This window comes from Melanotaenia boesemani, chromosome 6 (genome assembly GCF_017639745.1).
Source record: "Melanotaenia boesemani isolate fMelBoe1 chromosome 6, fMelBoe1.pri, whole genome shotgun sequence".
Taxonomy (NCBI): Eukaryota; Metazoa; Chordata; class Actinopteri; order Atheriniformes; family Melanotaeniidae; genus Melanotaenia; species Melanotaenia boesemani.
The window spans coordinates 20,404,553-20,425,176 of NC_055687.1; the positions used below are offsets into that span (position 1 = coordinate 20,404,553).

The window sequence follows — 20,624 nt, forward strand, 5'->3', positions numbered from 1 at the left end:
TAATAATGAGGTAAACTGAGGGTTCAAAATTCGTATTCAGAAATAAGGAAATCGGAACTGTTTTTTTTTCTGCTCAATTCTTAGTGGGAAATTATGCACATGTTGATTTACATGTTAATGATCTATTTTTTGTTTTGTTACTTGAAGGCAGTACTTGAATGCATCACGAGTTCGAAAAGTATGGCGGCGGAGTGTTTAACAACACTAACGGAGCAATGGATACGTGAGAGATTACAATTAAAACATCCGTGCCTCGGTAAGGATATCTCACGTTAAACACACATTTAAGAACCAATCAGTGTTTAGTATAAGGAAGCCATATTTAGCTAATTTTGTTGAAAACTGTCGCGGCTTTCCGAGGCCTCTACATCGGTAGACGAGCTAACCAGAGCTACAACGTCAGCATTACCTGCTCCACTGCAGAGCACAAGATCTAAAATGTACGGTGTTAGTAATAATACTGTTTATGCTTTTGAAAAGGTGATGTCCGGTCACTGAGCCTTCCTGGGACTTATGAGGAGAAGATCAGACATTTGGGAAACGCTCTGAATAATTTTGTTCGTCTGAAGTCTTTGGATCTCTCTTACAATGTGCTCGTCTCTGTGGAGGTTTGTTCCATCACACTTCATGTTTAAACGGGTCTCTGTAAGGCATTGAAATTTAAACCCTTTCCATCCAACAAATGCGAAACACGGCTTTGGCTTTTATTTATGCATAGTCTTCTCAAAATATAGCCGTAGTAAGTGTGGTTTAAAGCCCCCTCACTCCTTTCCCATTGTTGTTTTATCCAACTAAAACGTATTTCAAAACACTAACGTATAAAAATAATACCTTCCCCACATACTCATCTATTTTTACTATTCAACTGTGGTTGTCAGTGGAAAAAAAATGATGGTGTTTGTTAAAAGTATAATTTGTGCTTAAGATTTACTGGTTTCTTTCCAGGGAGTGCAACACCTGAAAAAGCTGGAGAGGCTGATCCTCTACTATAACTGCATTCCTTCACTTGAAGAGGTGAAAGTGCTGTTTGAGCTTCCAGTTTTAAAAGAACTTGACCTCAGACTCAACCCTCTGACCAAAAGCTGCCCTCACTATCGGCCTTATTTGGTACATGCCATGCCCAACCTGAGAAAACTTGGTAAGCTGTGTCCACGGTGTCCACACTGCACTCATCTTTGTTCAAGATTTTTAAATGAGTAAGTGGTCTTTGTTGCTTTTCAGATAGCTGCTCAGTCAGAGACAATGAGCGTAAAGCAGCCATGTTGCAGTTTTCTTTTGACCTTCCCCCTCAACAGAAGAGCTCCTCTCCGAATCCAGCTGAAGATCGAAGGTACACCAAACATAAAATGTCTAACTTAAATTAGCTTGACACATATTGTTTGATTGAAGCATCAACTGATAATCAAAGGTCAGGTGTCTGGATTATACTACTGCATAAAAACAATGGAGGATTGCCCACCACATTTGAGCTATCTAAGATGTGCACATCTCAGATATTTCAGGCAGACACACCGTTCTTAAAACAGCTGCTGGAGAAATTATTAGAGCAGATAACGTTTTGAATAGTTTGCATGATCGATTGAATCATTCCTTTTATTTACCTTTGAACCCTAATGTTTGCTATTTAATGACCATATCATTTCCTTATTGTTATCGTGAAGCATTGAAGCATTTAGCTAAAGTCAGTGTTATTATCAGCAATAAATCAATCTGGTTGATATTTAATAATGCTGCTTTGCAGGTATATGTGGAAAATAAATGGTTTTCGGACTAAAAATACACACAGTGCACAACATTGGGATCCTTGTGGCTGGCGAATACGCATGTAGAAATGTAATATGATCAATAATCTTTTAGCTGTAAGAATTGTTCACAATGATGGAGGTTTATAAACAAAATGGGTCTTTACAAGTCTGGCAAGAATAGTGTTTTTTTTTTCTTATTTTTTGTCACGCTGTAGGTCACATAAAGACTAAAGCTACACACTGACTTTACTTAAAGCCACTGTGTGCTCAAGTTACATTTGCTTTTTTACTTGTGATTGGTAGAAGCAGTGATCACAGGTTGGCTTTGGTTGACCGCTTGACCAAGAGGCTTTCTCTCCCGACTGACTGTCAGGATATTGTATTAAACTTTGTTGGAACAAATCATGGTGGCCAAAGTGAAACAATTTCTGACTCTGCAAACAAGGAAGCAAAGGGTAAGATGCCAAAGTCCAAATGTTAGTTATTTATTTAAAACCAAACCAGCAGAATTACATTTTTTAGATGTCAAACATCTGCCTTCATTTTCAGAAGCAAAAGAGGAAAGTTCAGAAGATTTTACACAACAAAGAAGTTCAACTCCAAAACAGGTGATTTTAATTTCCATGTCAAACAGTATTACCTGCTGTACATTTATATTATTAAATAACAATTCTTTCACTTGTAGGAATCTGCTAAATCCATCCTCAGGCATACCCGTAATACAAATGGTAAGTCTTTTTAGACTAGTAGAATTTTTGTACTTGAATGTCAGTCATTTATTAGGAGAAGGTGTGCAGAAGCAAGTTTTAGGGGTATTTTCTCTACTTTAGCCACAGAATCACAGTCTTTTAGTGACTTAGCATAAATTTAAGCTTTTATAACTTAAATTAAATATAGGACATTTAAGTCAAGTTTGGCTCTCATTTAATTATAGTAGCTAGCTCTTGTGTACCAAGTGAAGTTAATTCTGTTTATTACAGAAGCTCATCAATAACACTAGGGGGAGACAGAAACCAGTATTTTAACACTGTCTCCATGAAGGTCTGTTAATATCTGTGCTTGTTTTAAAAATTTCTTTGTAATTTTCCAGCTAACACTGAGTCCAAAGGGCCGCAGATGAATGAACTGCCTTATAAAGTAAGCTTTACCTCACCTAAAGGTGCTGAAAGACCAAAAGTGTCCTTTGACCCCTATATAGACAAGCATCTACATGTTTCTGGAAAACAAAAGCAAAAGGAACTCTCCAGACATGCAGCCAAAGGGCATTTTACTCCTAATCCTGGTAAGAATTGAATTTCAGTATTAAAGAAGCCCATTGTTTGAGTTTTACATTGACCTTTGAATATTAATGCTCACCTTTATTGCAAGTTATTCAGTGTGTTCTCAAAATATTTTTCCAGATCAAAGTCAGCGTCATGTCTCCTCATTCATTAATATCCGGCCTCCCAGTCCACTTCGTCCTGGTTTAAATCTGTCTGATCCCTCTGACCCCATCTTACATCCTGCGAGACTCAGCTACTCTAACTTCAACAAGACAGAAGGGGGCACTAGCTTACAGCCGCAAGCTGAAAAGAAAAAAAGGGTTTGCAATTAATTTTAGTCCTAGTTTTCACAGTTTATCATCCATTCATTTGAGGTTCCATCTCTCTTTTCATATCAGTTTACAGCATCTCTGAAATTCCCTCTCAGGGTAGTTATAGGAAACCCCTTGAGATGCTTCTCAACCTGGTGGACAAACACTGGAGAGGAGAGAGATCACTGCATCATAACAACAACTTCCTCTGTGAGTTGAAGTTTGGCTTGAGGAATGTGGTATACAATTTCAAGAAACTAAGATGATGAATGGCTTCTCATCTCTTCTATTTTCGGCTCTAGCCCAGGCAGTCCAGATCCTCTCGATGATGGAGAGTGATATTTCCAGTCGGGAGGCTGAGGTCAGGACCTTAAAGCAGAATGTTGATGCACTTAACTTTCAAGCTGTCGTACGAGATAATGAACACAAAACTGAAGTGCAAAACCTCTCTGCTCAGCTAGAGGAAGCTCACAGAGAAGCAGTAAGTTAACTCAACACTAGGAAAAAAGAATTTAGCTTCATGAGAGCATGCTAGAGCTAATGTGCACAACATGTTACTATGAACACAGGGCAAACTAAATGAGCAGCTGAGGATTGTCTTAGAAGAGAATGTTGCTCTGCAGAAACAGCTCATCAAGTTAGAGCGCCAGTATCTCAAGTCTATGATGAAAAGTTCTCCAATTACTCAGATCAGAGGTGGGTGTAAATGCCAACAGGAGATCAGATATGACTGAACATTTGGCTGTTTAACAATAGTGTTTGTCTATTCTTAGAGGCTCAGACAGAAGTGGAGGAGCTGAAGAAAGAAATTGAAGGGCTCAAGAAGGAATTGCAAGAGGCTGAGAAAGTCCAGGAACTCTCAAATATGCTGCAAGAAAGCCACAGGTGAGAAGAAACTGTAGTCTGTGCTGACACTTGGATCTGCTGTATATTACACACCCACAGTGTGGGTACAGTGATGCAATCTTACATCTAAATCACCTGCCTTGTTGGTTGTTTATATGATTTGTGTATGTCTGTGTATGTGCTGCAGGTCCCTGGTGGCCACCAACGAGTGTTTGCTAGCTGAGCTGAAGGGAAGTGGAGAACATTAAAGATAAATTTGAATAAAGAAATGTACACCGGGATGAAAAATCAAAGCAAAACTTTGCCAAGCATCATATCAGCATATGGTCCAGCAATGAAGTTTTGCTTATTTATATCACTGCAGTATACATTTAAATTTTGTGTATGCCTTTTTGAGGAAGGGTTTCTTATTTTAAAATAGTATGTACAGGCTGTCTAGCAAATGTAAACAGTAGCAGGGAAAAGCCATTCATCCAAGGAACTTTGTATATAAGTGTGTGTCAGGGTTGTTATGTTAAATGATTTTAGGGGGAAAAATGAAAAGGTCATAATGTGTTTCCTGGATCTGTAGCAAGATTGTGTCTTTTTTTCTTTTTTTGTAGGTCAGTTGTGTCTCCATCTGCTTTGTACACTGCAGTGGAATGAATGCATCAAGATTGCAGCTGCAGTGTGACTTTATTTATGTCTGCCTCGGGGCTCGAGAGCTGCTCTCACACATGCACTTTCCTCTCTCAAAACCTGATACAAGACTACCAGCTTAGAAAATGTATGCTACACAAACTGAATGTAGTTTTTCCTTTTTCTCTGAATGTTACAGGTCAGTGGGTGGTACTACTGCTACCAAGTATTTATTAAAAAATAAGGCATAAGAATATAGGTTGACTTCTGATATCTACTGAGCAGAGGTTCTGAGGTGTATTTTCTTTTTTTTTTTAATTTATTTTCAATAATGCACTATAAATCATGAACACGCTTTAAGAAGTCTTGAAACAACAACAAAAACCACTGCATGCACTGGGGCATAATAATACATCAAAGGTTATTTGAAAAAGAAGACGGTATTGTTCCCCGACATTAAAGGTGCACAGTATTTGGCATGAAGCACAGAAAAACATACTTAAACTACTGCAGCAGACAAAAATACACAAAGAACTGCTAGTTTTGCACTTACTGCATGATTCTTCATCAGCTGAGGCTACAGGTAGTGTGTTGCACACAAAACTGTTATCATGGAAAAATATTCTACAAAAGTATTATTTGCAGATCTCCCTTTATCTGATACATTATGTCAGTAAATATTAAAACCCTGCTTTGTTTTTTTTTTTAAGTAAGATCTGTGCCGTAGATGACAGTACCACACATAAAAGGTACAAACAAATAGGATAGCATTAGAGGATAGCTCACTGTGTACATGTACAAGTTGATACATATTGATTTCAAGCAATACAAGATTTTATCATGATCCCACAGTTTCATTACTAGATACTTTTAGCAAGAAAATTGTAAGTCTGTCCAGTAGTCTGTCCTCACAGCAGGCACAGTAGTTACGGAAAGATGGACAAACTGTCATCTATATGCCTCTGAATCAAATGCAATACACATCACATGCACAAAGTACAGCAATACAGAAGAACTCAAACAGGAAGCAAGTGTCTTAAATTAAGCGACGTGGCTAAACTCTTTTAGAATATATACACAATCTTACCACAAATATATTAGAACTACTGTGGATAAATCTGATAAGGAAATGATGTAAGTAAAATCTTAAAAATACAATCTTGTACAACTGTGTTTGTCTACTGTGCGAAGAGCTTCTGCTTTCAGCTAAAATCACCAATTACAGTAATTACTGGAAATGCTTATTTTCCATGACATTTTGCTCTATACATAAGGTCCTAAAAAAGTCTTGAGGCCCATTTAAAATTTGCATGGTCAGGCTTTAGTTGATTATTTTTCCTCTCTTTAAGAAAAAACAATATAAGAGAGATTTTAAAGCAAGCTGACAACACTCAACACATTTATTTAGTCTGAATTTAAGATCAAACTGTATGAAAGCCCTGAGAGGCAACTTAACATAAAACTGACCCTCAATAAGTTCTGTTTTTTTTTTTTTTTATGCGGGTAACATTGAAAAATTTAAATTAATAGTACTTAAAAAGTATATATATATATATATACTCACAAAGAAATCTGTTAAAGGAGAAAAAGAGGATTAGGAAATGGGTTTCTGTTTTAATTAGCTGTCAGGGCTTCCGTACCAGCAATAACATTGGATCATGAAACAATTTAAAATCTAAACAGTAGATTTTTCAACAGCTAACAAGCTCAGATGGCAAACAATAATAAAAATGAAATCAAGGGGTAAAGTAAAAAAAAAAAAAAAAATCTGTGTGTCAGTCATCTTTGAAACTGCAGAGCTAATTAATGACTTTCTTCAGCTAAATATGGTCAAAGAAACATTTCCATTAAAAAGTGCATTGTTGTTAATTCATCAAATTGTTGTCCCATTTTTGCTTTTCTTGGCGTGTTGTTCATTGTGCTTGATAAACATTGTAAGGCCCTATCATAACAGTTTCAGTGTTCATGGCAAAGCAGTTTCTCTCATTTATTCTCTTCAGTGTTTGGCAGTAGCTCGCTAACAGACAGGAATGTACCAGCTAGTGATGACTTTGTCAAATAGTAGATGTAAAAATATATGTAAACAGTTTTCCAGTTCTCACACAGAGAGGAACTTAAATACATCTCTCATTCACACACACACAAACAAACACACCAAATAGATGGGCAGGAAAATATATGAAATCCTATTCTTTTGTGCTTTCTATGAGTACTCTTAATAAAAAATCATCCTAGTAGTTGATGAAATGTTTATTTTCTCACTTTTGCCCTCACATTGGTCTGCCCTCAGTGGGTTTATTCACTTTCTTTTCATATGACCCTCGGTGTTTATATCCCGAGACGTATCCAGACGTGTCAACTATGTCTACTCGTCCAGCCTTCCCCTTCCCGCGGCCGGTCTCGTCAAAGCGCTCCTTGTGGGATCCCGTAAACTTGGTGGTGTCTGTAAGACGACTCACTGTCGGTGAGGCCACGGCTCTCTGTCAGGAAGTTTGCAAAACATTTGAGCTGTAACTGTGATCTCTACTAAAACACACACAAACCTAGTTAAATATACAAATCAAAACTTACGGTGACTCCTGCGATGATCGGCGCCTTCCCCTCTATCAGCTTGACGACCTCGGCCTCAGCCTCCTCTCCTGTCTTTTCTTTATATTTCTTCCTGGCCAGCTCTCCAAGTGCAGCCTTGAATTCATCAAAAGTGATGGTGCGACAGGATTTTTTCCTGAAATGTAGGAGGGCAAGGAGCTTAAATGTAGAATAGTAGTTGGTGCATTTAAGAACATAAAACCTCAAAAGATATATCAGCCTGTTTCTCCAGATACGAAGACTCTGCTTTGAGGTTTGCTTTATCAGCAGCAGGCCCCTCTGAGAAGTTTGAAATGTTAAAAAGAGTGTGAGACGTGCAATGAAGGAAATTTCACTGTGCAGATCATGTTTTCAAGAGCGTTTCAGAGCAACTAAAGTTGTATATTTGTCTTCAGTTTATCTTCTGTCTTTGATTTCACTTGGGGGTGTTAAATCATTGTATTTTCATTTATCAGATCAAACTGTGAAAATACTGTACTGTAGCATCATCATCAAAAATCCATCTCCAACTCCAGTTGCTTAACTGGCCTTTTGCCCATTTCACTTCCATGTCAACAGTGCTTAGTAACACAAACACAAACAGCGATTGCTGTGGTGATAAATCACCAAAACAACAGCCTATAAAGCCTACAGTCTCCCCAGGCAACTTGCTGCCATAGCAACGAGCTACAGTAAACACAAGATGTTTGGGTTTATTATCAATTTGACTCGTTCAGTGACCACTTTTGTTTGGGCAATCCTTCAGTGGTGAACATATGAGCACTCCATTCCTCTGCGTCTGTTCCATGCTGTCTATTGTCAGAGGGGGAAGTCTACTTTCAGCTGCTGCCTCTGTCCATGAAAGATAACTGAGTCTCCTCAGTAGATTTCCCTATGATGACATATTAGCTGTGTAAATAATCACCAAAGGAGGTGGTGATGAGGTTAAAAAGAACAAAAGTTAGAGGGCAAGTAGAACTTGTTTTTGGTGGATACTGCTGTCATGAACCTCCTGTCTTTTTACATTCTCTAGTTAAACCATTTGTAGAAGATCCACGTAGATCTGATCTGGTCATGAGTCTGTGTCATACAAATATGCTCCTGAGCCTCGAATTATCGTGTACCCTGATGTAAAATACAACAAAAGCCTAGATCTTGAGACTAATTAACAAATCCACATCCATCGTTTATGCTGTGCTGTTCTGGCTCCAAGCATGCAGTTAGCACAGTAGAAACAGACCTCCATACCCAGAATAAATACTGACTCATTCAGCCATGCTGTGATTAGCCAGTGCTCATTAAGTTTAATTTTTCGTGTGCAAGCAAAGAGCTTTGACACTGATTAAAAGGAAAGTTGTGATGTGCATCTCTGGCATGCCCTCCCCCACTTGGTCATGCCTGGAGTCAGAAACTACTACATGAAAACGAGCCCCTCCCCCAGCACTGTAACTCTTTCTGTCCTGTGGGTGGCTCAGAAGTGTACACATAGCACATGCTTTGCTCAGATTTTACTGTACTATCATCCTCAACATACTCCAGAGCTGTGAGTCTGGTTGAAAATGTGTGCTGGACAATGTGGGACCCAGTGTAGATTCTGCAGGGTCAGGACATAATGTACACAACACTGCACAGATCCACCACTAAAAGCATGTGCAAAGTGCAAAATGTGCTTTTTCTCACTTCACTTTTACAGTGATTGCGCCATGTTGTTGGTGCATTTCCTAAAAGTGCCCACCAACAGAACTGGATGCTTTCACGTCACCTCAAAACCGTCATCCCCAAAGGTCTCTTAGTACTCTTGCCAAGAAAAATTCAAGCAAATATAAACAGTGATCACTATGCCAACAGTCAAGGTGTTGATGCGGTGACTCAAAAAACAGGTACTTCTTTGATAAGAAGACATACGTTTTTTAAAAGTTTGAAATTATAAATGCAATATAAATTATATGAGAAATGAAGCCTCTGGCATCTGAAGCCACATGAATAAACTGACCGGTCATAGTTAGATCACCACATTTGTAGCACATTTTTATTAAAAGCAGCATTTACTTGTGTCCATGTCCATCTTATGTTAAATCAAGACTTATCAATATACAGCTAAAATATGTAGTTTTGATTTGTCAAAATAGCAACTGTTTTGATTTGTATTGTAACATAGAAAATATGACCACACCAAATAGCTTGAGTTTTAGGTATTATAACCTTGACAACGTGAAAGCGAACAAATAAATAAATGAAATGCAAATAGAAATAAAATAATTAAATAAAAATAAACTCAGTTAATAAAATTTAGAAAAACATATTAAATGGAAAATAAAGTTGCAATAAGTCTAAATAAACCATTCAAAGCTATTAAATAACATGTTCAAATTTCTTACTTTAAACGACTAAAGCTTTCCCATAACTACAACTATGTGCAAGACAAAGATGGAAAATCCACTAAATTAATGTGAAATTCCCAAGTGGACTTTTTTCATAGCCTTTCCACTCCTGCAATAAAATATGATGATGAATGGCTTCTATCCATACTCTGTTATTCTAGTGCTGTCATGCGGAATAATCCTTATTCATATCATTCAACAGCTCTGTGCATGAATGAAATCTCCAAAATAACCATGCTATAAACCACACAAATCCATCGTGAGAAGTCCTTGTCCTTTTACACCTGTTTCCACTACATGTAGCTGCATGCATCTCAATATGTATGAGCAACATTTTAACAATGCAGTTTCTTGTGCATTATGTGTACACTTATCTGTCAAGGTAAGATCAGCCTGAAAGATGTTCACCGCACATGTGCAGATGAAAAGTTTTTATCTAGTGGCCAAAGAATATTAAGGTCACAGCTTATTATTGGGCTGAACATCCTTGAAATCAAGCAGTAGAGGATGAATCAGTGCAGCCTAAGGAAAAACAACATGAGCCATGCTGGCCTTTTGCTCCAGCTTCCCTGTATGACAGACAGCTTGATCTGTACCAATAATATCACATTTTAAAATTTCTAATGAAAACTTCCCTTCCTGTGTGCTTTGCTTTCACACAGCCAGGTATATTTGACTGTGTGCTTAAACAATGGTGTGAATCACAGAAATTTTCCGACCTCTACAATTATAAATGAAGAATGGCTTAGCAGTTCATTTCTTCAACGTTTTCATCTACACGTTCCTGCAACCACACTGCTACTAATACACCAGATTTGTGGCTATGTGGACATACAAATTCAAGTAGCGAACACTGGCAGAGGCATACATGATAAAATCTGACCAGGATGTTGGTGGAATAAATCATTAAATGTAACTATGACTATAATCTAATGTGATATGTTGTACTAGGTACAATAAGGTTGGTGCTGTTCTTACTTGACTTTGCTGAAAACGATGTCCACGTCAGTAAGGGTAATGTTCTTGCCATCAATCACGCCACAGTCTTTGCAGAGCTTGGACCAGTTCTTGCCATGCATGTCCTTGCCAGTAGCACGAGTATCACCATGGATGGCGAAACGGCGAAATGACTCCTCCAAAGCAGTCAACTCCACTGGTGTGGAGGAGCCCACACCACCTTCACTGGTTCCATTAGACTCAGATGAAAGCCTTTTGGATGTTCTGTCTTTAGACTGTTCACTATGCGGCCTTAAAGGGACTGAGCTGATGTTGGGGTGCTTGGCTGTTTGGACCTTAAAGTCATCTATGTTGTCTCTGCAAAAGGAAAACATCCAACATCATTTGGTCAGCTGTGTGATTTGCAAGGTAGTAAAATGTGCAGAAGCTACTCTTTAAAAATGGTAAAATATTCAGATAGGAAAGATTTATGAAATATTGCTAATAATATTAAATGATAAAATCCCACTTCAGCGTAAAATGTTTTTGGCTGTCAATCAAACAAAAGTAATTTATATTGGGGGTTACACCTTGATGGTTTCATTAGAATCAGGTAATTAAAGAGAAATAAAATTTAAAAAAAAATCACAGTCTACGCCTTAAATACCAGAAAGGTTGTGAAAAATTTTCAGCAGAAATTTGTCTGATCTGATCACATTCTGCTGCATGACTTGTATCTACAACATCTTCTTTAGAGTGAAAATGGTGAATCATGCCTTCAGGTTGAGACACGGCTTTCTATTTTGCTCTTGGCTGTCTCTTTTTGTAAAGTAACTTCTATACTGCAGGCAAAATTAGATGCATTGCTATGCTCACAATGCCTGTGAACGGACTGATTTCTTATGTGGTCAAGAGATTTGAGTTACAAATAGATCTTTGTAGAATTCACAGACACAGAAACAAAAATAAAAATCTGAGGAAATTTATATTTGAACAAACAAAATATGAGCTGGAGGATTGGTAAAGTTGGCAACTACTAAAACTTACTTCTGGTCTCCCATGGTTGAGCAGGAATTTGGTTCTTTCTGTGAAGTGCTTGAATTTGCCAACTTGTGTTTTCTCTTTGTGCTGTGGAAAAGATGAGAATGGAGGCAGGTAATATGAGAGCAGATGCCTGTTAAGATTTGAGTGCCAGAGATATAAAATAAAAAGATAATAAAATCAATGACAGGAAGTAAAAAAAGCATCATTCCACTCTACAGGTCGTCTTTATTAGGGCTGCAAAGCTAATGAAATTTTAGTTTCCAATGAGATTTCTTGCATTTGTGATGAACAATTTAAATGCCTTTTTAAGCCTTTGTGTTACTAGTTGCATGAAGTCAAATCCACCTTTACACTGCAAATTAGATGAGTCATCTACACCGAATTATTGTGCTTCTTTGTTTTAATATAAAACGATGCCACTGAAGATGCACATTTATAATTTAATATATTAATATAAGTAGCTGGTCTTCTTTTTAAAAGAAATTTCAAAGAAGCTAATTGAATCTTACAAGTTAAAAGCACTGAGATAAATATTCCAGGGAAGTCGTTGCAGAGAAAAGGGCAAAAGGTGGGAATCAATAAGAAAAACAGTGATGGAAATACGACAGTTCTGTTAGTTTCCAAGTAAGTGGTAATGATTATGCAAAATGATCAGCTTAAATAACTGAGATGCGGCAGCTCTGGAATAATTATGATAAGCTTATTGGCACAATAAGCTATTGACACAATAATTATGCCATAATGTCTAAACCAGACTGACACACACATGCAGAGATGCATTCAGCAAACACTCAAAACCGATTCAAAAGGAAGAATATTAAAATAACTTATTAGTAAAACAATCACTAACGCGACTTTTGTTAGCTGCTCTTTGTTATGTGTGATTTGTTGTTTCACATCTTTTTAAGCAGTATCTGTTTGTGACTTAATTTCTCTATCTTGCTTTGGGTGGCTTCATACAGTCTGAGCTCAGGAATTTCTCTCTAAACACATCATCTTGATTTGCATCTAAATATAAACAGCAGCACTCCTCCTCAGCTCAGCTTCAAATAGTTATACTAAGTGGTAACAAAATGAAAAATTATGGAGTAATCCTGTTTGCAGTATATCTGTAGTTATGTATAACAGTATTAAAAGGATATTTGATGGGTCTCTGCTCACCTTTCAACTGTTCCCATACTCAGCTTAGCATCCTTACAGAAAGCAAGTATCATCCAGAAAGAGTCTCTAAAACAGCCAATAGATATACTCACTACAGCTAAACAAATACATAAAAACAAGATGCAAACCAAAATCAGAAATGTGTTCTGTGGATTCAACTATCTGCTCCAGCTAGCAAAGTTTTTACAGCTCCCTTAAGTCGCCAGTAAAGTTAGTTGACTCACCCCTGGTGGCAGTAGTAATAGTCAAGGGTTTTGTTTCCACAACCCTGTGGCCAGCAATCACCAATGTAACCTCACTACATACAGTTGACACTTAAATACAGAAGTTTACATTTTCAAGTACAAAAGACTGACAATGCATAAAGCCATTATAATAAGGATGTCAATTCATAGAGAAAAAAAAGAAGAGATTATTAATGTGTATGAATAATGGCATTCAGAGCTATGGACACTGGGAACCCATTGTCCAATGCAAGTGGCTTCTCTGTGACCCATGCCCGTTTCTTCACACATACACGCATGGTGACATCGCTGAGTACCACTATTGATTGTAGGGGTTTCTGTATGTCATCGAGTACTCGTGCCAAGACAATTGAGATGGAGTTATTGAGGTCATTAAAGCCTCAATGTATTAGAAATGAGGTACAATGTAAACTGTAATTCACCATGAACAATAGCAGAAATCCTTTTGCATCAACAAAAAAGTATAAATCCACTGAAGTAGACTGAGAAAAAAAAAGTTATTTAAAGAGGTGCTTAGTAAGAGTTCACTGCTATGTCCTCAGTTCAAATAAGGACAAAGTCAACCAGTAGTTTACAATAAAAGGGGGATTTAAAATCTCAAATGATTTTTATTTTGTGTCTTGTTTTTAGAGTTTTTACTCTTGACCCTCCAGACTCTTACTACATGACACTTTTCACCCGTTCTTCCTTTCCTGTCTGTATCCCTGTTTATAAGAAAGGTTTTAATGTGGCCATTTACATGAATATACGAAGAAGGCAAACTCAAATTTTAAATACACCCAACGATTCATTAAGAGAAACAAGAATACTCTCAGGGCTGACAAGAAAAATATACAAAGCAACAGCCCCACAATCTTTTGGAAAGGAATTAAAAAGGCTGAACAGCTATATAACAAACTTGCCAACAAATATTGATAGAATAAGTGGAGCAGAGCAGATCACTAAGCTGTGGCAGAAACACAATGACATTTTCAATGTTGTCAAAAGTAGTCCATTTATTGTAGGCAATATTAATAGGAATGAAGCTGTGATTGTGTCCCCACAAGAGGTCTATGAGATAGTGATGAAGTTGAGTAACAATAAGGCTTGTGGTGCAGACAAGATAACTACTGAGCACTTTTCTACTTGTCTGCTTTCCATTTGTTTTACAGGGTTTCTAATACATGGAGTCTTACCTGATACGTTACTGTCTGTCAATTTAGTCCCAATTGTAAAAGATAAAGCTGTTAAATTTAATAGTAATGAAAACTATAGGCCCGCACTTTGGCCAGCACTTTGTCTCTTTGATATAAATCTTAGATTAGTACAACAGACACAATACTACAATTTTTATGTGTTTTACTGATGTATCAAAGGCAATCAATAAAACCCGTAAATAATGACGAGTTATTTTCTATGTTACACAAGAGAGGTGAGAATTCTGGGTTATTGGTATGCCCATCAGTTAATCAAAAGGGGAAATTTTTATCTGCACCATTTAGTGTGTCAAATGGAGTGAGACAGGGCAGCATTTAGTCTCCCTTTTTATTTAATGTATTTATGGACAATTTGTAAAGACTTTTAATCACCGTGGAATGGGCTGTAGGGTTGGCAATAGTACTATCAACCACTTAATGTACGCTGATGATCTTGTCATTTTTCTCCTTTTAGTGCTGGTCTACAAGAGCTGTTACGGGTGTGCTCGCCGTATAGAACAGACTAGATATAAAATATAATTCAAAGAAAAATGTCATCATGATGGTTTGGAGCAGAGATGATTCAAAGCAGACATTTCTTGACTTTGTTTTGTCTAGTAATAGACTGAATGTCAGTGATAAGTGCAAATATTTGGGGCACCATGTGACTGCAGACCTGTCTAAATATGAAGACAATTACAGACAATATTGAATGCTTTATGGACAGACCGACATGCTAATGCGCAGGTTTGGTATGTGCTCATCAACTGTAAAGATTAGATTCTTCACATATAATGATGGTATGTGGGGGCTGCTTAGGGTCCCACGATGGAGCAGTGCGAGCCAAATGTTCGTAAATGCAGGTGTGCCCATTTGCCCTGCGCAACCTCATGTACATGTGTATGTGCAAGCTGTCACTCTGTCAACAGCATTATCACTACATTGACCAATCCCGTACTGAGCTCAGTGAGGTAATTTTCTATTCTATGAACTCATTGGCGTTTGTGCCTATATAGAAAAGCATTTTAATTATTTTGTGTGTGTATGTCCTTAATGGGGATAGTATATTGTGCCTGAAATATAGTGTTAAATTGAACTGAATTGAATTATACTGTCCAATAAAGGAAGACCTAAATATATCTGAAAACATGTGTTTTGAGCCAGGATTCAAACATATGGACAAAGGAAGTGGAGGCAGGGGGTGCGGTGAAGAGAAAGGAAGATGCAGGTGGGTGTGTAGATATGAAGGAATTATGGAAGGAAGTACATGCGTGATGTAGAATCGTGAGATCAGTACAGTATTTATTAGGATGGCAGCATTAGAAAAGATGATGAAGGATAAGCATCTTTTATGAAGGGCTCTTGGTAATGATTCAAACATCTAATTTGTTTATATGTTTTTGGAAGAGCCTGTGAGGAAAATCATAGAAAATAGTGTTAAATACAAGATGTAATGTGAGTCAGTTTGAGGATTTCAGTGTAGTTACATGTAAGCAACAGACATAGATGATTTATATTGTGTAGATGTAAGTATGTAGACAAAGTTCAATTCAGAGAATGTCATGTGAAACCTGAGACCATTAATATTACAGAGTTTTCAATAGACAGAAATAAAAAAAACATTAAGGATCTATAAGAGGGGAACATCTGTTTTATTCCTTTTATGGCTGAAAACAACATATTAAGTCTAAACCTTGGTTTAAGCAGAAGGAAAGAGAAAAGAGTAGGCGAGTGGAAGTAGGTTAGGTAGGCAGGTAGAGCTGCATGCCTTTTGAGCAGCATCATAATAAAAAAAAAAAAACAAACTCACTATCACTATACTGAAAATTTTGCCATTTATTTGAAATATAAGACAAACAGCGTATTATTGCACATCACTGTCACTTTGCACATTCTGGCCATACTTCTTTTAATATTTTAATCTCTTATTGTATGCACACATTGTTAGCTTTTACTAGCTTACTTTTTTATTATTCTTTTTATATGGCCTGTTTATGTTTATTGTAATTTCACCAAAATATCACAGCAAATTCATTTTATATGCAAACCAATAAAGACCATTTTTCATGTAAGTAATAGTTTCCACCAATTATAATTTTGTTTGATTAACCAATTCCGATTAACATAATAAACTAGCAGATTATGAAGTACATTAATAGAAACACAAATTTTTTAAAAAAAATATTACAGTAATTTACCGAATGAGATACAGGTTTAACCTCTCAATTAATTTTAGTTTTCCTTTTAATTTTCTTCATACGATGAGAAATAAAAGTTATAAGTGGATAGTTTTAATTTTTTTTTTCTCAGTGAAGCCTGAGTTTGTGATAGGTTAAAGACCCAATACTTTTATTTATGGTCTCATATTTTTATTTTTACTGTCTTATAGATTAGTTTTACATGCTTAAATTTAAAAAAAAATCTCAGATTTTTGTATATTACTGCAATGCTTCATTGCCGTTCTCTGAAGTGTCCCGTTTTAGCTCCTGTCCCTTTAAGGGTCCCATGTGAAAGGCCCAGCCTGCTGTCACTGGTCAACTAATTGATCAAAACTGTCAGAGTGCAAGGCAGATGTTCATTACTTGTAAGAATGTGCCAAGCTACCCACTAAACTGGAGATGATACTGAAGAAGCAGTATTATAAGTGAGACTCTGGAACACTGTCCTCTGTGAGACAGAGCACCTTCCTTAGTTGTGATACTGGACTTCAGCAGACATTATTTAGATACAGAAAGACATTTTTTGTTGAGGGACTAATCACAGCTCTAGCCACACTATATACCCTTGAATCATCATCTTTAAACAATTAGCTTGCAACAGTTTCAAGTTGATGTTGCAGATTTACTACAGTTTCATCACAATTGACTTTAGCTTTTTGGAAAGGAGCCACATCACTTAAAAAAAAAAAAAGAGTAGCTGTTCTCTGTGCATTGTCCTCTGTGCTTCACTGACAACTGCTAAATCTAAGAGAAACAATGGACTCTTTTCACTCTCCCTTTATAATTTATTGTCAGTAGATTTGAGTGCCTGAGTCCTCAGTACAACAAGCCTCCTCCAGCGACATCATGTTCAATACATAAAAGAGAGATCATTGATGCAGAGTTCAGGGCATAGTGGTCATATTAAAGCAACTGTGGTGCTTTTTCATTTGGCCAGATTTCTACTCTGATACACAAAAAAATTAGACCAGTACAACCATTATTTCAGAACTGTGCTGTTTTTTTCTGCTCCACTTTGCCACATACAAATGAGAAGCCATTTGGTTAAGAGCAGATCTCCAGAGACAAATCTGTGACTGGATGACAGCATGCTTACATACACTTGCCTCTTGGCAATACACTGCACAGATGAGTGCTTTAACTATAAATTGACCCATTTTGAACTCCATCTATTCATAGCAACAATAGACTACCATGACTGGAACATTCTATTCATTCTGAAGGGGTGGAGACAACATGCAAGCCAAAAAACATGAAAAACAAAAAAAGGTGTTTAGCTGTTACTTTGGCAGATGGTGTTTAGCTCAAGAAGTGATGTCACTGTTGTCTGAGAGATGTGTGAGTGCTTGAGTGAGAGGACAGTCTTCTCCTCCATCGTGCCATCACGGTGAGTGGGCATGCGGAGATCCCATCTGCTTTCTATCTACACCTCTTTCCTTTCCATACAGCTGCTCTGGAATGTGACCATGTCAGTCAATCATAGATTTAAAACAAAGACCAATGTCTCTCAGTATAACCCATATGGTCTACTCATCTGTGTCTAGTGTACAGTACTGATTGAGGTGTGTTACTGGGAGTGTACAGTTTGGTTAATAGTGAATAGTTCACATTCTTTGTATTATCAACCAAAGCAGCTGATAATCAAAACTCATTATTTTCATGGAGGAAATACACCCTAAAATGCCAGTAACTCTTTCTTTTTTTAGCTTGCACCCCTAAACCTGTCTGTATCGTGTTCTGTTTGCATCTCCATTGTAAATTATACAATAAATATTACATAACAAATGACTACAACATGGAGTCTGCTGCGCTTTGTAGCTGAAAATAGTCTTTAACAAGACACTTTTGGTTTTAAACACAATACACAAAGTCAGCCTTGTCTTTAAATACAATCTTCTTAACATCAATAAATGTTACCCTAATGTCCAGTTCCCAGTTTTATCAGTCCCCAGCAAAAGAGAACATGGAATCAGTATGTCAAGCCTCAGGTATAGGGTCATCACTGCACTGCCTCGGTCAGTCTCTGTCTCCTGTCACTCAAATAGCTCTGTGCCTCAAACATCCTGGCAAGCAGTGAGCTGTAGAGATGTTTTAAACAAGCTCCAACAGTTATTGTTGGCAGCAGCATGCCAAGAAATAGAAGAAACAACAAGAAAGCCTAGGGATTTATATGCAACCTCACATGAGTGGAATATATGATGGCAGTGACAAGAGTCATGATGGAGGAGGGCCTGTAAGGCCAGCAGGAAATTAGCTCTGACTATTGTACAGTTAAAGGATTTTTAAAAGGCTGGCACTGCTGTGCAAAATGTGCTGAATAATAGACCTTTCAAGACTCGTGGAAATACCACCTAATGTCTCACATGAAGAAGTAGAAAAATGAAACTCACAAGGTTACGGTCCACATGAAAACAGTGTTCTCGCTTTGCATTTGGATTTAAATGAAAAAAAAAATGTCCAGAACATGCAAGTCAGTCAGAAAGCAGTCTCTTTATTCTATAAAAATGGAATTTGAGCCATCCCAAACAGAATCGGATAATTTACACTCTGAGGTTAATTGTTTATGACAGAACCCAGAGGGTCTTGGACTGGTGTAATCAAACCTTCAGCAGAGAAATCTGGGACAAACTCAGTGACTGTGTCTTCATCTCAGGCATACCTAATTCAACCTATGGGGAGAACATGGCAGCAGAGCCATTCAGTGAGAAAAAAAAAACATTACCTTGTGGTGGACTGTGGAAAATAGCTTCTTTCCTTGTTAGTGTATATATGTCAAAGCCAAATCTAATATGATTTGGAACATTATTCATTTGCTGTCCAGCATCCAAAATGACACAGTGATGTGAATGCATTATTTACATTATAATATAATTTTAAGAGGAACATATTGTACTCCATTTACACACTCCAGAGGAGCTCCATTCATTATGAGGCTAGTAAATAAGGGCATAAATCTGTTCATTTTTTTCAAGCCTAATTATGTAACTACCTACACATAACCCAGCAGCTTGGCATAAAGATTGCAGCTACAGGCGCAGTGCCTTGCCATTCATTTTCTCTCAGCATGACAGAGGACCCTTCACTCTTTCTTTAATTAAACCTACTTATAAAGAAGAAGACACAAAAAGCCCATGTTTATATTACAAAATATGGCTGCAGCGGCTGGTGAATTCAGTGTCTGAGCGCGTTTCATGAGCAAAGCATGTTACATAAACTTGCAAATGCCAGATTCACACAGAACACAGAGTCCACGTGATCCATTTGTTACTGTCAGTCCTTAATGCAAACCTACCAATGCAGAATGCTGTGTTAAAAACAACAACGCATACACACACACGAAGGCATCCCGTATTTAAAATTCAGTAATAATAAGAGGCATGCACAAGCATGCAAACACCCACAGGAATCAGCTGGGTTCTGCATGCAGGTCTAACCTAAGCCAAAACAAGCGACAATTATATTCTTCTTATAAATAGGCTAAAATGGTCAAATGTCGTTTTAATTACCTGATGACGCAACTCCTCGTCAATTTCACAAAATCATAATTGAGCGTCGAGGAGCCTTTAGGTCTGTTTGCTTCCCGCTGCCTGCGCTCAAGTAGCTACCCGATGGTTCAATCCCTCCGAGATGCTGAAGAGAAACCAGGCTGCTGATTGGCTGCCGCCGTGTGAGACGAGCTGTTTTCTTCTTGTGTTGTTGTTGTAATAACCTGTGGTGATACCACAACGCTGAGCTGACAAGCAGTCTGAGCGCTCGGCGTCTTCTGGTGTTTTCGGAAGCGGAGATGCAGGATGGCTTTTTAACTCGAAGATATTTGCAGCTTTATTAATAAACAGCCTCAAGAACCACAAAGGAAGGAAATGCACGAGGAGGCCACTGGTCACACATAAAAACTGTTTTTTGTTGTTGTTGTTGTTTTAAACTCAGTCCAAGCGGATACTGGCTTCTGTTCAAGCACAGGATGTTCTGAGGTCCCGATGGTGGGATGGACTGTGGGTGGCCACATGGAATTGTCCTCAGGGGCCGCAGTTTAATTTTTAATAATATTTTCAGTGACTCTATAAAACCACAACTATCATTTCACATCCTTTGCGGAAGATGCACCCAAGTCCG

At 37.6% G+C, this 20,624-nt stretch overlaps 2 protein-coding genes across 4 annotated transcripts; one reads left to right on the top strand and one right to left on the bottom strand.

Moving 5' to 3' along the window:
- Window positions 1-170: 170 nt before the first annotated feature.
- Window positions 171-6,128, top strand: cep72 (centrosomal protein 72). 2 transcript variants are annotated; one of them, XM_041987342.1, is made up of 14 exons: window positions 171-256; window positions 481-608; window positions 946-1,138; window positions 1,222-1,330; window positions 2,049-2,200; window positions 2,295-2,353; window positions 2,431-2,473; window positions 2,836-3,027; window positions 3,146-3,327; window positions 3,435-3,528; window positions 3,621-3,799; window positions 3,888-4,014; window positions 4,092-4,203; window positions 4,352-6,128. In XM_041987342.1, exons 1-14 carry the CDS (start codon window positions 181-183, stop codon window positions 4,410-4,412), a joined length of 1,707 nt encoding a protein of 568 aa, XP_041843276.1. In that variant the 5' UTR covers window positions 171-180; the 3' UTR covers window positions 4,413-6,128. The 2 variants fall into 2 exon arrangements, with proteins under 2 accessions (XP_041843276.1, XP_041843277.1); XM_041987343.1 differs by having other exon boundaries at window positions 2,052-2,200.
- Window positions 6,129-6,394: 266 nt separating this feature from the next.
- LOC121641282 (tubulin polymerization-promoting protein) lies at window positions 6,395-20,239 on the bottom strand. 2 transcript variants are annotated; one of them, XM_041987345.1, is made up of 5 exons: window positions 20,018-20,239; window positions 11,715-11,795; window positions 10,710-11,045; window positions 7,354-7,507; window positions 6,395-7,262 (listed from the first exon to the last, which is right to left on the bottom strand). In XM_041987345.1, the coding sequence occupies exons 2-5, from the start codon at window positions 11,726-11,728 to the stop codon at window positions 7,053-7,055; spliced, it is 714 nt and encodes a 237-aa protein (XP_041843279.1). In that variant the 5' UTR covers window positions 11,729-11,795; window positions 20,018-20,239; the 3' UTR covers window positions 6,395-7,052. The 2 variants fall into 2 exon arrangements, with proteins under 2 accessions (XP_041843279.1, XP_041843278.1); XM_041987344.1 differs by lacking the exon at window positions 20,018-20,239 and adding an exon at window positions 12,873-13,350.
- Window positions 20,240-20,624: the final 385 nt, after the last annotated feature.

Bases quoted from the DNA above. Each gene is read 5' to 3' on its own strand.
- cep72 (XM_041987342.1), top strand. From the start codon at position 181: ATGGCGGCGGAGTGTTTAACAACACTAACGGAGCAATGGATACGTGAG. The intron at 3,328-3,434 runs GTTTGCAATTAA...ATTCCCTCTCAG, and splicing joins AAGCTGAAAAGAAAAAAAGG to GGTAGTTATAGGAAACCCCT. The intron at 3,800-3,887 runs GTAAGTTAACTC...CTATGAACACAG, and splicing joins AGGAAGCTCACAGAGAAGCA to GGCAAACTAAATGAGCAGCT.
- LOC121641282 (XM_041987344.1), bottom strand. From the start codon at position 12,925: ATGATACTTGCTTTCTGTAAGGATGCTAAGCTGAGTATGGGAACAGTT. The intron at 11,796-12,872 runs GTGAGCAGAGAC...TCTTTTCCACAG, and splicing joins AGTATGGGAACAGTTGAAAG to CACAAAGAGAAAACACAAGT. The intron at 7,263-7,353 runs GTAAGTTTTGAT...ACTTCCTGACAG, and splicing joins CGATCATCGCAGGAGTCACC to AGAGCCGTGGCCTCACCGAC.